The sequence below is a fragment of the Pelophylax lessonae genome (assembly GCF_965119305.1).
Source record: "Pelophylax lessonae genome assembly, chromosome: 2".
NCBI classification, from domain to species: domain Eukaryota; kingdom Metazoa; phylum Chordata; class Amphibia; order Anura; family Ranidae; genus Pelophylax; species Pelophylax lessonae.
In genome coordinates, this window is record NC_138769.1 from 109,705,078 (window position 1) to 109,721,741 (window position 16,664).

Below are 16,664 nucleotides of genomic sequence, written 5' to 3' on the forward strand. Positions count from 1 at the left end.
ACAGGGCAAAAAGGGGCAGCTGCCCTGGGCCCAGTCATTGTTGTGGGGCCCAAAGCAGCTGCCCCTTAAGCCCGCACTGTCTGTAAATAGTTGATAAGTGAATTCAGGAGGGCCCAAGAAAATGTTTGCCCAGGGTCCAATCAATATTAAAGATGGCCCTGGTGGGAGCTCTTGCTGCCCTTCCGAAAAACAATTTACGATGGTCTTCTCTTTAGAGGGTGGTAAACAGGTAGCCAGGATGCGATATATCACCTCCTCACAGCTTGTTTTAACCCCAAAAAGCCTGCACCACTGCACTGCCCCATTTACTCGATTGGGTCACGTTCCTTGGTATTGCCTGCACAACCAGAACAGGGGGTATAAAAGTTGTGGCATCTGCAAAGCAAAGTATCACAGCCCCAGCATGTGTGCAACCCCCTCCAGGCACTGGTTTAGGTTAGAGGAGGTGGTTGTGGCAGTAAAACTGAGGCTAAACTGCCCATTTTTCACACCCCTCTGGTGAAGGACCCCCCAAATGAGTGCTTAGGATTTAGGATCTACTTTAATAACCACATTGCCATCCATCCAAACTGATAAAGTTAACCTCTGTTTCAGGAAAATTTACATGTATCGAAGTTAAGTTTCACCTGGAGCGCCAAATGGGATATTACTTGATACAGATGTACATCCCCAGCTTGCTTATTGTCATTTTGTCTTGGGTATCATTTTGGATCAACATGGATGCTGCACCTGCTAGAGTTGCTTTAGGAATCACAACTGTCCTAACAATGACGACACAAAGCTCTGGATCGAGAGCTTCACTTCCAAAGGTAAGGCTAGTGCTTTGCTTTCTATACAATTATTAGTATTATTAGTATTATACAGAATTTATAGTACACAGCATCATTATTAAGATGTTACTTATTAAGGACTGCTGCCAAAAATTGAGCCATCTTTCCACTGTTTCGTATTGTGATTTTTGTGCTTGCAAAAGTTTGAGCTATCAGTGAATTTTTGGACAGAGGTCCATACAAAAATATATTTTGTGTTGGAAAACCCATCTGTGCCTCAGTGATATCTGTTTTCAGTTTGAATTTTAAAAGTAAAAATACATTTTCTTTACAAAACAATGTGAACCAATCAGATTGAAGATTTCAGAAATTTGAAAACTGGTTTCCGCTGATCTCTATGGGTTTTTTTTTGCACTTTGATCATTGCTTTTTGCCTTATTAAATGCATATTATAAAGATGAAAAGTGTAATCATTAGTAATTTACAAGCATAGCATAAAATATGCAGGTGACATTTTTATGTTCTATGTAACTATATAATGTAATTGGAACACTAATGCAATCGAAGTGTTCTTTTTAAAGGTATTAATACTTTTCTTGCCACTAATGAATATTCATATTTATTTGAATGGCAGTAGTAATATTTTTTCATGGTTTTATTTCTGGCTACATATAGTTTTATCAGATTGTACTTTTTTGGCACTGGAATCTGGGCACTAGTAACTTGTAAGCAGGTGCTTACAGGGTATCTGTAAACATTTTAGCCCCACTTTCACTGTTTGGTTCCTTTGTTAACTCCTTTGCTGTTTATGTGCATAGTGAGTCACAGGCTTCCCAGGTTGGGGAGAGGTTAACTGTAAGCCAGCCCTTTCTTGGCTTTTCTGGGCTCTGCCCACTACCCTGCGCTGCTGATAAAAGGGGGGAGGCCTCTGCCCAGAGGCTCTCTATTCCACATGGTAATACAGAAGAAGGACTGTTGCACCATGTAGTTCTGCTGGAGCACATGTCCCCTTCTGGGATGCCTGCTCTGATTCTCCCTAGAACTAGGAATCTGCCAGTGATGGACTTGAGCTAAATTGACTTTTCTCTTGAGCATGGTAGGAACTGGGCAGCCTGCATTTGTTAGTTAGGGACGAACTGTGTTATACTGTATATGTACTGCATTATGGACTGTACTGCTGAAAGTCTTCAGTAAGGTTACTGTTAACTGTTAAAAGCCTGGTCTGAAGTTACTCAAAGGGGTGCATTAAGGTAAATGGCATTTCTAGAAAAATAGGGCGAGTAGTAGTACCTGGTGTGGGTGACAGGGGTCCTCCGGTAGTGAGAGGGTTGGTGCTCTGACTCCCTCCCTAGCAGATGGTTCTCCAAAAGCAATCAGGTCTGAACCCGTGGTATGGAGACCCCATGGTCCTAGTTGCGTGGTACAGGAGAGCTAAAAGAGTTAATCAAATCCACACATGAGGTCTGTGATTAGTGCACAGCAGGACCCCATTATGTCACTGAGAGTGAGGTGGCAGAGGGTTTGACAGAAGGAATATGTATGTTGTTAGTCAGCTGCACACAGTGAACAGTTCATCTCTAACTTAGGGTTTGGCCCTAATGTTGACTTTTACATAAATGTGGCTCTGCCTGATCCCGGGAATCGATGAGTGCCTATAACAGAGAGGGAGGAGGAGAGACAAAAGGACCCATATGCACAGAAGAGGTGGCTCCACCCACAAACATTTGCCACTTCTTGCACTGAACAAAGTAGGTTCAGTCCTTCAGTGGTTTATTTAGCGTAAGGGATGAGTTTCCTCTTATGGAAGGGATGAGGTTCCTCTTATAGAAATTTACATCCAATTTTCTATCGTGTGTACTGGCCCTTGGGATCAAGCTTTATAGGTTATTCCCTCCTCCCCAACATATACTTTTTTTACTTGGCTTCCCTGCTCCTTCATTCAGGAGCTAAAGATATCAAGTACTTTAGGGTACTAGACTCTGGGTCAATTAGTCCATAGCCCTGCATAAGTGGCAAATCGGTGCCCAACAGCACTGATCTCTCACTAGGGTCTAGGAACCAATCATGTGATTTACAAAACAAACCAGTTGGCTTAACTTGTCATTGAATCTTGCACAGAGCAGAGCTGCCTGTGACTGGTAAAGCTGAACTTTAGGATTAGCAAGTGCAAGAGATGTTTGTATTTGAAACTTTGAGTATTTATTCCAGATCTGTGCGGTTATCTAGTGTTATCCAGTGTGATACCTTTCTTTTGTGCAAGAATTTCCTGTAATAAAGACCAAACACTGCTGCTCAGTCTCTTTGTGCATTACTAGTCTTGTCTCCCCTCCCCCTCTGTAGTTTTCTGCTGGAAGATTGTAGTGGGTGGAGCTTTGGGTCCCTCCCACAGCTCTGCTCTCAATACAGGCTATGTGCAGCACAGTGATGATGTTACTGCTAATACTACAAGGTTATATCTGGGTTTGTAGATGCATTTAGTGCACCCAAAGAGGATTTAAAAAGATGAAATATGATCATTTTAAAAACGTTTTTTTCTAAATAATATTAACTGTTGTGAGTGAAATACTTTAAAAAAAAAAATCCATTTAACAGTCTGTACCAAAAAAAAAAATAAATAAATAAGAAGCCCTGTCTTTACAACTCAAAAACAAAATTATTTCAGTAGCAAATTAGTTATAGAGTTATACTCAAGTTAATTATTTGGTGCAAACTTTTGGTCTGGGCATCTAGCATCAATGGCCTATTGTTGCAAAGGTTGAATCAAAAGAAAAAAAAAAAAAAACTTCTTGCTGCTTAACCCTTTTTGTACCACTGTATCTTTTTCAATGGCAGAGCAGAAGCCCTAATTTACCCAGTGCCGTTTATTGATGGCACTAGATAAACAGCTGTCACGTGGCCAATCTGACAGATGATTGCTGTGCACACATTCCTCTCCATGATGTCACTGTATGTGTCGGTACATTATTTTCCTCAGTGTATTTAAAGCGGAGTTCCAGTCTCCTGTGGAAAAAATAGTCAGCCACTACAAAAACTGTAGGGACTGACTTTTAAAAATCAGCCATTAACCTGTCCCATGATCCAGCGGTGTGCTAACCTCAGTCGGTTTCATCCACTGTCTTCTTTTCTTGGCGGCAGCATCTTCACTAAGGGCAGCTAGCTGTGATAGCTTGCGGCTTCACAGCCTGGTGCCCACTTGTCCATCATGAATGGTGGATGCCTTCTTCTATGACCTATCACATGTCCCAGAAGAGGGCAGGGAGGGAGGAGAACTTCCGTTCCAATAGCCTGGGCGGTTGAAGCGGAAGTGGGAGTGGGTACCTGTCAAAATTGGGTACTCGCCCCATGCTCCTCAAAAGTGCCAATTGTTAAAGAGGAGCAGGGGAAGAGTCCTTAAAATGGAACTTCCCCATGCTCAAACTCCGTGTTTAACCCCATCAACCCCATCAATACTGGCATGTTTCTTAATTTCCAAAAAATTGGCAAAAAATGAAATCACCTTGTGATGTCTACTTTCATAAAAAGGGTCATTTTGGGTTTTTTCAAACTTTTCTGCCATTTTTATTTTACCAGAAGGTAAGACAAACATGTTTTTTGGTCTTTTTTTCCTTTTTATGGTAAAACAAAAAATTTAAAAACCACCTAAAGAAGGCTCTATCTGTCTCCATAAAAATGATGCAAAACTAATTTGGGTACAGCGGTGAATAAAGGAGTAATTGTCAGTCAAATTATCACAGCCTTGAAAACTGAAAAAATGGCCTGGTAAAGAAGGGGTATTACAGGCTGATACTCAAGTAGTTAAGTACCCCTGGCATTGGTATAGGTATTCCCAGCCCCTACCACTATTACTTTTTGCAAGTTGAATGTAATGGGGAAACAAATACTGTAAATAAATATATGTGAAATTAACAAAAGAATATGTATATTGAATTGCTATCATTGCATGAATTAATGGCATAGAGTTACTCTAAAACAGATTTTATCATTGTGGTCCTCCAAGATTGGTTGTTTGAATTTATCAGTAACGTGTCCTAGATTGTACAGTTAGATACAGTTAGGCAGGGCCGGCCCTACCATGGATCCTGCTGGGTCCATTGCATCCAGGCGGAACTTTGGGAGGGGCATCTGCGGCAACAGGGGTGGTCTGATGCTTTGTCTCGGAGAGTGCAGTGTAAGGATCACTAAACTGCCACCTGTGTTGGCTGTATTGCGGGGTGGGCACATCAATATTGACAACACCCCTGGCTCCCTCCCTCTACTGTGCAGTGTCATCCTTGCATGTTGTACTGCAAGGTGGCAGGGCTGGGAAGCGGAGTGGGGTGGAGCATCTTTCCCGGAAAAGCACAGACTCAAAGCAGGAGCACGCATCCACCATTGCCAGTGCTGCTGGAGTTGGGCCGGAAGATGCCTAAAGGTCAGCTGAGATGATCTGATCCTGTCTGCACCTCTGCAGCAATTGTTCTGCCCTCCTGCTGACTCTCAGCCAACCAGAATTCAGATCTCTAGTATAACCCACCCCCGCCTACCCAGTCCACCACATTTGACAAATTTGAAGAAGATGTGGGCAGCCGGAAGTGGGGTGGGCCTCTGAACTGTATTCTGCACATTACTAGTAAGTACTAGTAGGTGAATCAGGAAAACAAACTTGAAGTGCTGGCAGATGTAGGCCAGGAAGGGGGAGCAGTCTCTTTATTCTGTTTGCTGGGCATGCTGAGGCTCCCTCTGTATTTGTAATGCAGTCTCTCTCTGTGAGGCCACAGCAGTCTGTCTGTCTCTCTGTGGCTGTGCGGGGCAATGTGGAGCAGTCTCTCTGTGGAGCAGTCTCTCTGTGGAGCAGTCTCTCTGTGCAGGGCAATGTGGATCGGTCTCTGTGTAGAGTAGTCTCTCTGTGCGGGGCAATGTGAAGGAGTAGCCTCTCAGTGTGGGCATTGTGAAGCAGTCTCTCTGTGGAGCGGTTTAACTGTGCGGGGCAATGTGGAGTGGTCTCTCTGTGCTGGGATATGTGGAGCGGTCTCTGTGTGTGGGGCAATATGGAGCAGTCCCTCTGTGGAGTGGTCTCTCTGTGTGCAGGGCAATGTGGAGCAGTCTCTCTGTGGAGCGGTCTCTCTGTGTGGGGCAATGGGGAGTGGTCTGACTCTGTGCAGGGCAATGTGGAGCAGTCTCTCTGTGGAGTGGTTTCTCTGTGTAGGGCAATGTGAAGGGGTCTCTTTGTGCAGGGCAATGTTGAGCGGTCTTTCTGTGCAGGGCAATGTGGAACAGTCTCGTTGTGGAGTGCAGGGCCGGATTAAGAGCATCATGGGCTTGGTGCTGAGGATTTTGAAGGGCCTTAAGGGCCGTGCCTTGGCATGCACCCAGAGGAGGAAGGGTGCAGCCATGCATGCCTAATTCAACATGGGATGCTGTCTCTGAAGCCCATAAACACATCCATGCATCGGCAACTGTCCCTCCTTGTCCGGCCTTCGCGCTGTGTGGGGAGGTTCTGAGGGTGCTGCCTGGGGAAGCGAGCATAGAAGCCAGACTTCTGTGTTTACAAGTGACAGAAGAGCGGTAACAGTGAATATGGCCAACCCGGGGCCTATATAAAAGGTAGGGGCCTGGAGCTGCAGCTCCAATAGCCCCTACGTTAATCTGGCCCTGGTGGAGTGGCCTCTCTGTTCGGGACAATGTGGAGCGGTCTCTCTGTGCGGGGCAATGTGAAGCAGTATCTCTGTGCGGGGCAATGTGAAGCAGTATCTCTGTGCGGGGCAATGTGGAGCACTCTCTCTGTTCGGGGCAATGTGGAGCGGTCTCTCAGTGCAGGACAATGTTGAGCGCTCTCTCTGTGTGGGGCAATGTGGAGCGCTCTTTCTGTGCAGGGCAATCTGGAGTGGTTTCTCTTTTCGGGCAATGTGGAGCATTATGTTTGTGCAGGGCAATGTGGAGCAGTCTCTCTGAGAAGCAGTCTCTCTGTGCAGGGCAATGTGGAGCATTTTCTCTGTGCAGGGCAATGTGGAAAAATCTTTCTGTGTGGGGCAATGTGGAGCAGTCTCTCTGTGTGGGGCACTGTGGAGCAGTCACTCTGTGAAGCAGTTTCTCTGTGTGGGGCAATGTGGTGCAGTCTCTCTATGTGGGGCAATGTGGAGCAGTCTCTCCCTCTGTGGGGACAGAAATTAAGGGGAAATCTCTCCAGTTTGACATAGGTGACAAAATACTGATTGGTTACAATAATCCTGCCTTTACTGTACTTAAAATAAGAAATATGTTTTTTGCCTTAATTTCTACCCTAAATGACCTTGCTAATTGCATACTGTTCTTGTTTGTAGTCTAAGCACTGCAATCTGCACTTAAAACTTTCATTTTGTTTAACTTTTTGAAATGCCAGTAAAAACTTGGCTGTGCCAGTAAATTTTGAGTGTCGTGTCAGTAAATTTCAATCTGGTAGGTTGGCAACACTGCTGCTGGGTAGCCATTCCTGTCAGGATCACAGTAGTAGGTACATGTGTACAGTACATCTTGTCAATGAGAGAGATTTGCCCTGATTAAAAAAAAGTGCAATCCACTATCAGCAGGTATAGTGGGTTGCACTATATTTACTCAGGGCAAGTTTCTCTTATCAAGTGCTGATTATTGGCTAAAAAGAACTGCCCCTTCCAGCCCACCCAAAAGTAATAGAGCTGATGTGCAAAAACTGAGATTTAGGTGAAGCTGTTCCCCGTGGAAAGACACAAGGTGTGTGTGGCATTTGCATACGCAAAGCAGCCCATTGATTAGATTAGGCTGCTGTACCTAGGTTTCCTGAACCTTTTTTGAATGTGGCTGCACAGAAACAGCATGGTGCTTTTGTGTTTATTTTTGCAGGAAATCGCATTGTGTTTTTCAGTGCATGGGGGTGCTTTTAATTAGTTAATATTCATAATTTTTATGTCACTAAAGGTTTAAATGATTGCACTTTGACACTTTTGAGTTTACTGTTTAAGCAATTATTGTTTATTCATTTATAATTGATTTGTCATATGTTTTATCACCATACACTTTGATTTATTGAAATTTTAGGCAGCGCCATGTACCTTCACCCCATTTCCATTACAGAACTCCTGTGTTCCTCCTGTTTAGGAACACAGGTCTCTTTGCTGATTTCACAAGCCCATCCTCCCACAGTTAGAAAACACCCCCTAGACTCACATTTAACCCCTTGATTGCCCCAGGGTTAACCCCTTTCCTGCCAGTGTCATTATTACAGTAACTGTGCATATTTTTAGCACTGATTACTGTAGTAATGTCCCTGGTCTCCCGAAAAAGTGTCAAAAATGTCAGTTAGGGGTCCGATCTGTCTGCCGCAATGTCGCAGTCTCGCTAGAAATAGCTGATCGCCGCCATTACTAGTAAAAATACATAAATAAAGAGGACATAAATCTTTCCCCTAGTTTGTAGACATGCTAATTTTTGCGCAAACCAATCAAAATGCGCTTATTGGGATTTTTTGATTTTTAACAAAAATATGTAGCAGAAAACAAATTGGCCTAATGATGAAAAAATTCAATTTTTACACTTTTTTTTGGGGGGGGGGGGGGCTGTTATATAGCGGAATGTGAAAAATATTGTTTTTGTTCACAGAATTGTCGCTCTTTTTTTATTTATAGAGCAAAAATAAAGATCACACAGGTGATCAAATACCACCAAAAGAAAGCTCTATTTGTGGGGAAAAAAGGACATCAATTATTTTTGGGTACAGCGTCACACAACCGCGCATTGGCTCATTAAAGTAATGCAATGACGAATGGCAAAAAGTGGCCTGGTCATTAAGGGTGAAAATCTTCTGGTGCAGAAGTGGTTAAGTATGCTGCAGTAAACACTGGCTTCTTCCTAATTCTCTGATTATGGCGCTCTAGAATTCAAGTTCTGTTGTCCCATTATGAAAAAGCATTTCCTTCCGCTGCAAAGTTGTTCCTTTTCCTTCTGTATTTAAATGCTGTTGTCTGATAATAATAGAACACACTAGACAGCTAGTGACCCGGGGCCTTGAGAAGAATGTATATATCAAAAGCTCATCTGACTTGCAATAAGAATAACTGCGGGATATGACTCGCACAGGTGAAAAAAAAATAAAAGCAGAGTGCGTGTATAGAAGAGGATACCTGCTGCATCTTTTTTTAGGTATTGCTTCTCGCAACCAGAGTCAGTTGTCATGGAAACTGGTCTTATCAGATTGCTAATGGGCCAATCAGAGGTATCTCCAAACAAATCTCATCACTTGTATACCTAATCTGTCAATCCAGTGCAACATTCAAGCTTTTTTAATATGCTGTATCAGGATATTGTGTTGTAGGTGCCTGCTTCGTGAGACATTTTAATGGGATATGTGGTGAGATTTTTTTCAGAGATGACAGGGAATATAGTGAGGGGAACAACACAAGATAGATGTGATTACTAAATAATCGAATACTTCTACAACTCAAACCTTGCCAAACAAATTAATTCTACAAGTTATAGGTATGGCATACTGTAAAGAAACTCGTAGTTCTTTGGCAAATAAATGTAGCGCACCCCCTTAGGAGCCGCAAGTAGAATGGGATCCTCCACCCTGCACAGCCAGGCACCCTGAATTTCCACAGTCAGAGAACTGTCCAGTACTTCGTTTTTTTTTGAGGGATTAGAATTTGGATGGGGATTGGGAATTATGAGATGGCCATTTGACTTCAAACAACTTCAGGGACAACTTCTCCTGTATACAGTCTATATACACTCCTCACTGCCTCCAGCACACTTGCTTGCAGGCAAACTGTTTGTGGATCTGACAAAAAGCACAGATTTATGCCTCGTACACACGCAACGATTATCGGCCGACCGATCGTTCGACTTTTGTCCAGTGTTGTTGTGTTGGTTGAAATGTGCTCTAGACTGCACACAAATTTTCTCGGCCAACAAAAATCTACTTCAGAAGTGATGTCATGTGATGGTTTAATTTCCGTGTGTTTTTTCATCTCTGAGCATGCCCAGTCTTGCTCATCAGATTTTTGTCTGCTGAAATCTGTACTGACTGACGGAAAATCGGCCGTTGCGTTGGCGGCCAACAAAAATTTTATAGCCTGCACACCAGATTTTTTTCGGCCGAAAGTCGGAGTCGGCTGTCGAAAGCATCATACTAACAAGCCGAAAATCGGCCGATCGGACATTGGCCGAAAATTCACGGCCAATAATCGATGCGTGTGAGTATCAGCCCATTACAGGTAGGAACCCTAGACCCCTTGGTGTGTAGCAAAAAGTCAGTGTCCAGCATACATCCTTTTGTTTACTGATCCCAACACCACCTCTTCATGCACTGCCAGCCCGCCTGGCTGCAGCTTCTTCTTTCACTAGACCTCCTGGCTAACTTTTCCAGCACAGTCCTCCCAGACTGCACACTCTTCCCACTGTCCTCCCAGACTGCACACTCACCAGCCCACCTGAATGACTTCTCAGGAGATCTCCCGGACGTATTGGCCTTCTCCTGCTGTCCTCACACCCGTGCCTCCAAAAGAGGATTCCTCTGTGTGTTGTAGAGGGTCCCTCCAGCACCCAAGCCCAAAACTCAAGGTCACCCCCCTCCCAGACTAGGGAGCACCCTGCAAGGGCCTCCAACTGCCTCCTCAGCTCTCCATCTCCATCTTCCACCCGACTGCCCTTGCAGGCATGACTCATGCCGATTTAAGAGGGGCCTACCCCCTTTCAGTCCCTTTGCTGGGGATTGGTTGGGGCCCTCATAAATATGCCAAGCAGCTCCTCTTAGCTTCCTCCCACCACTTCTATAGGCTTCTCCAATGTTCCAGAAAGCAGGGGGAGGCACCAGAGATGCTGCTTGCTGAATCATACAGCCTCCCTGAGTCACTAAACCCTGACCCAGATTCAACCCAAACCTGGCTTTCAGCCAAGCCAAATTTTCCTACGCTAAAAAACTCTGTTTACATCTAACACACTAGCTAGAGGGTGCTACATAAGAAGTTAGTGATTACCAAAAGGAACAAAGCTACAAAATCCAAAATATGTATACACACAACTAATGACAACTAATGACAACCCATTAATCTCAATATTTTGAGATTTGAGGGACTCTTTTAACAAGTGGGTCAGTATTATCATTTTTTACAGAATATGAGCAACTAGGAAGAAAATGAAACTCATTAGTTGCATTGGTATGTGTAAAGCACACTGAACATCAATTATTCAAAAAAACACTTTTTTTATTCCATACATTTATATGAGTTCTTTCTAACACAATGCAGAGAAAATTGATTTTAGCATTTGCTTTTCAATTACTCATCATTATCCCATAAAAAATAAAAATAAAAAAATCAATCTGTTTTTCAGTGTGTTTGGCATCATGTCTCACTGAGTACAGTTTTCCTAAAGCGGTTCTTCACCCTGTTTGAACAAAAAATATCAGTCAGCAGCTACAAATACTGTAGCTGCTGACTTTAGAAAAGTAAACTGACCTGTCTGGGGGTTCAACACCATTCTCACCTAAATTGGTTCTCTACTGGTCTTTGGGTCTCCTTAGTCAGGGCAGGTTACAGTGGGCAGAGAGTTGTGATTCTTTGCAGCTTCACAACTGGCTGCCCACTGTGCATGCTTGAGCCGCACTGTGCTTTGTGAATGGCCCTGTAGCCTTCTGTAACCTGTGACATGTCCCAGAAGGTTGCGGGCAGAGAAGGGGGGGGGGGGGAGAACTTCCAGTTGATGCACCAATATGACAACCAGGCAACTAGCAGAAACTTTTTCTTTGTGGAAAGGATTCCTTTAGTCTCGCAGGTTAAAGGGGTTGTAAAGTCAAAAGGTTTTTTTATCCTAATGCATTCTATGCAATAAAATAAAAAGCCTTCTGTGTGCAGCAGCTCCCCTTAGCCCCTCTAATACTTACCTGAACCCCATCTCTATCCAGCGATGTCCACGAGTGCCTCAGCCACCCGGGACTCTCTCTTCTGATTGGCTGAGACAGAGCAGTGGCGCTATTGGCCCCTGCTGCTGTCAATCAAGCTCAGTTAGACAATCTTGAGAGAGAGAGAGAGAGGGGACAGGGCTGAATGGCAGCTCTGTGTCTGAATGGACACACGGAGCTGCGATACGATTCGGGTGCCCCCATAGCAAGCTGCTTGCTGTGGGGGCACTCAACAGGAGGGAGGGGCCAGAAGCTCCAGCCAGGGACCCAAGCAGAAGAGGATCTGGGCTTCCCTGTGCAAAACCAACTGCATAGAGGAGGTAAGTATAATATGTTTGTTATTTTAATAGAAATAAAAGAGACTTTACAATCACTTTAAGTTTTAATTTCTGATGTGTTCTGAGTGTTCCCCAGTGCTTGGTGTTAAAGAATTTCATTGGGCCAAATGGTTGCTGTCCAAATGAATTGAAGCTGCAGAGACAGTTTTGGATCTGGCTGACAACACTTTTCCTTGTAGATTGTCCTCATCACATCACTTCTGTGATATCACTGAAAAGCACTGATGTGAAATATGCTGGCTATTTGCTTTGCTGTAGTTCTAAGAGGGGAGATGGGGGGGGGGGGGATTTGTGCTGAGAAGGGGCATTTGAAATGGAGGGAGAGGATGTGTACTTGGAGAGGAAGTTTTAGGGGTAGAGGATTTTTTTTAGAGGGATGATCTTTTTGGGGAGGGGAGGCATTTGTGCTGGGGGGATGGGGAGGAAATATTTGTACTGGGGTGGGGATTTCAGCAGGGGATGGATTTGTACTGGGAGGAGGGGTAATTTATGCTTAGGGGAAAGTCATGGCGATTAGTGCTCTGTTTTTTTTTTTTGGGGGGGGGGGGATCTTTGCTGACACATAATGCTCATGCATCTTGGAGGGGGCGCAGTTTGGCATGTTCACCCTGGGCTCTAGATCAGTGTTTTGCAACCTTTTTTGTGCAAAGGCACACTTTTTTCATGAAAAAAATCACGGGGCACACCACCATTAGAAAATGTTAAAAAAAATTAACTCTGTGCCTATATTGACTATATATAAAGTAATTCTCTTGAATAGGAATCAAATAAACACAAAGAAATTATTTTATAATTCCCAGGTGAGAAGGGGTCCCTGTCCCCAGGAAAGGAGTCCCTGTTCCCAGGGAAGGGGTCCCTGTTCCCAGGTGAGAAGGGGTCCCTGTCCCTAGGTGAGAAGGGGTCACTGTCCCCAGGGGAGATAGTGTGGGGTATGGGATGGTGTGTGGGGGATGGGGTCATCTTACTCACCTTTAGCAAGCTGCAGGACACTCATCCACAGTCACCTGGGCTTCTTCCAGCAGCAGCACGGGTGGGCCATGGCGATCAGCATATCACTCGGAGGACGACCTGTAAAAGACAAGGGGGAGGAGGGGGGCTGGCCTTGCAGATAACCCTGCTGTGTCCTCCGGCTCTCATAGTGCTCCTGGCTGTGTGCTTCACTTCATTCAGTTGATTTGCGTGGGAGCCGACTGGGGGGGGGGAGGGAGAGGGGGAGTGAGGTCGAGACTCTGGCTGGGGAGGAGTCGGAGACTGTGCTTAGTGGAGCAGGAAGAGGGGGGGGACTAAAGACAAGGAGCAGCCAGTGCGGTGGTGAGCAGGAAGCTTTGCTGTCCACCCCCAGAGACGGCTCTTTAATTAGCAACTGCCTATTTAAAGAGCCGTCTCTGCTGCCCCTCTCGGGTTCCACCGGTTCCACGAACTTGTAAAATGTTAGTAACAGGTTCGGTGGAACCGGTGAGAACTGGCTGAATCCCACCACTGCTTGACATGTGCTTAGGATAAAATTGGAATTTTTCCCACGGCACACCAGGCAATATCTCACGGCACACTAGTGTGCCGCGGCACAGTGGTTGAAAAACACTGCTCTAGATGACCTTGTCCCAGCACTGCTTGTCTCAAGCCAAAGCTTGTAGTGTGATTTATGTCTGATGTCTTCTTCCTCTGCTATCTGCATGAATTACTTGTGCATGTTTCTCTATGAGATGTGTAAAGAGGGTTGTGTCCATTGCCTCCACTCAGGTTTTAGATCAAATTCAGACTCCTGAACTATGCAGTGCAGTGTAACATCAGATTCCCACCCCCGCCTTTGGATATTTAGAAATGCTGTGTAAACTGTACACTTTGAATGGTTGTGGATAAGAGATGGTACAACTTATGTTGAAGGATTTGTTTTATCTCTGTGAATTAGATGAGACTAGTCACCTCAGTGGGTATATTTAGGGGTTACAACCACTTTACCCACTTGCCACCCTCCACAGTTTATTTACTGCGGCAGGGTGGCAGCTGCTGGCTCAATGAAATACTGGTACATGACTGAGCACATGCTGAAAAGCATACCTCCAGGGCGCACAGTGGTGTGATCCGGGGACCACTGTTCGGTAGACACAGAGAATCAAGGTGCTTGGTATCCAGATGCTCATCACTATGACTGGTCATAGCGATCACATGGTTATTTTTTTTACTATTGTGATGCTGTAAATGGCCCAAAGCTATCAAATACTGTATTACCGGGGCCCTATACCATGTGATTAGCTGTAGCCAGTCACAGGTCACAAGCTGAAATGGAAGTGTCAATATGTTGACACTGAAATACTCTGGCGACAAGATGTAAAAAAAATATATATATATATATATTTAAAATAAAAAAATGTTTAAAAAATGTAATAAAAATGATTTACTTTTTTTTTTTTTTTACATATATTGTCACCAGTTACCTAATCATAATCATTTGGTCATTTTCTCATTTAGAGAGCAAAACATACAATACCCAGTGGTGATTAAATACCACCAGAAGAAGCTCTTTTTGTGTGAATTTTTTTATTATAAAAATCGAATTTGCATACAGTGTTGCATGACCGAGCAATTGCCAGTTGCACAGTACTGATGCCCTGGTCATGAAGGGGGTAAAACATTCCAGAGGTAAAGTGTTTAAATAAAAATAAAACAGAGCATTTGCTTGCACATAATTGAATGATTATTCAAGCAGAATTCCAGGCACAAAAAAGAAACAAAGAGATAGAGTTTTGCATGTATAAATACATCGTATAATGTATTTTTAAAATGCAATCAGTGTAAGTACCTGAATTTCACTTGATATCAGCCTCTTGCAATCTACTGAACAGTCTGAAAATCAGGGAGGAAGAAGCAGCCCAAGCTCCCCAAATCATCACTGACTGTGGAAACTTCACACTGGACCTCATGCAACTTAAATTCTGTGCCTTTCCTCTCTGGGACTCTGGGACCTTGATTTCCAAATGAAATGCAAAATTTTCCACAGCCCATGATGATTTGGCAGGAAATCCTAGAGCACTTCATGCTGTCCTCTGCTGACCAGCTTTATGGAGATGCTGATTTCATTTTCCAGCAGGACTTGGCACCTGCCCACACTGCCAAAAGTACCAATACCTGGTTTAATGATCATAGTATCACTGTACTTGGCCAGCAAACTCCCCTGACTTAAACCTCATAGATAATCTGTGGAGCGTAGTCAAGAGGAAGATGTGAGACACCAGACCCAACAATGTAGACAAGCTGAAGGCTACTATCAAAGCATCCTGGGCTTCCATAATACCTCAGCAGTGCCACGGGCTGATCGCCTCCATGCCACGCTGCATTGATGCAGTAATTCATGCAAAAGAAGCCCCGACCCAGTATTGGTATAGTGCATACTATACTGTACATGGACTTACTTTTCAGTAAGCCAACATTTCTGTATTAAAAATCCTTTTTTTTATTGGTCTTATGTAATATTCTTATTTTCTGAGATACTTAATTTTGGGTTTTCACTAGCTGTAAGCCATATTCATTGAAATTAAAAGAAAGAAATGCTTGAAATATATCACTCAAATATGAGTTTTACTTTTTGAATTTAATTACTTAAAAAAATTAACTTTTTGATGATATTCTAATTTTTATGAGATGCACCTGTGTACTGTAGTTAATATATAAATATTCCACTACAGTCTCTAAATCTACTGATTTCTTTGACATGGGGTTTTCACTTAAAGGATCAGCTTTTGGCAAAAAATTATAAATGCACTTTTTTTTAAGGTAAAAAAAATGTGCATTGTTTTTTGTAGCAGGATCCTGGAAAGCATTTAACCAGCGATCAGTAGATCGCTGATGCCATTCAGGTCTCCTGCAGATCTGTCAGTGTATTGGCTTGCTTGTACCTCATACGAGGAAGCCGATAAATTCTGATAAGAAGACTCAATAAACTACCACAGCGCTCACACTACCATGACATTTCATTGAAAACTACAAACTGACAGCCACAAAGGCTGCTGGACCTTGTAGTTTTCCATTAACAGGGGACTGTGAATGAGTGAAGCGGCCGGGTCGGCGTCAGTGGTGTATTTTGGTTTTGTGCTACCCTAGGCAAGACTAAAATTGGGTGCCCCCCCCCTCCAAAGTAAATTTGCCCCACTCCTTCCTTAACGGATGTGACTCCATCCAAAATTTAAGTAAAGTCCCAGCGTGAACCCCTGAGATCTCACGTGGGGGTTGGGGGTTGTGAGAGAGAGAGAGGGGGGTGGGTGAGAGAGAGGGGTGGTGGGTGAGAGAGAGGGGGGTGGGTGAGGGAGGGAGAGAGAGGGGGGGGTGAGAGAGAGAGAGAAAGAGGGAGAGGGGGGGGGGGGTGAGAGAGAGAGGGGGGTGAGAGAGAGGGGGGATGAGAGGGGGGGGTGAGTGAGAGCAAGGGGGGGTGAGAGTGAGAGAGAGAGAGAGGGGGGTGAGAGTGAGAGAGAGAAGGGTGAGAGAGAGGGGTGAGAGAGAGAGAGAGAGAGGGTGAGAGAGGCAGCTACAGCAACCAGTGGCCAGTAGAGTCTCAGGTGGAGGGGGGCGGCTTTTTGCTGCCCCCCCTGCAAAGTACCGCCCTAGGCCTGGGCCTTGTTGTCCTAGGCCAAAATACAGCACTGGTCGGCGTAGCCCTGCATGGTTGCATCTTTT

At 44.3% G+C, this 16,664-nt stretch overlaps 1 protein-coding gene across 3 annotated transcripts in view; it reads left to right on the top strand.

Annotated features, from left to right (window-relative positions):
- Positions 1 to 16,664, top strand: part of GLRA2 (glycine receptor alpha 2) — a 305,784-nt gene that overhangs the window by 127,930 nt on the left and 161,190 nt on the right. For all 3 annotated transcript variants that reach the window (XM_082245588.1, XM_082245587.1, XM_082245589.1), the window contains one exon: positions 595 to 809. In XM_082245588.1, the coding sequence (XP_082101714.1) occupies positions 595 to 809 (215 nt within the window). The remainder of the gene's footprint in view (positions 1 to 594; positions 810 to 16,664) is intronic.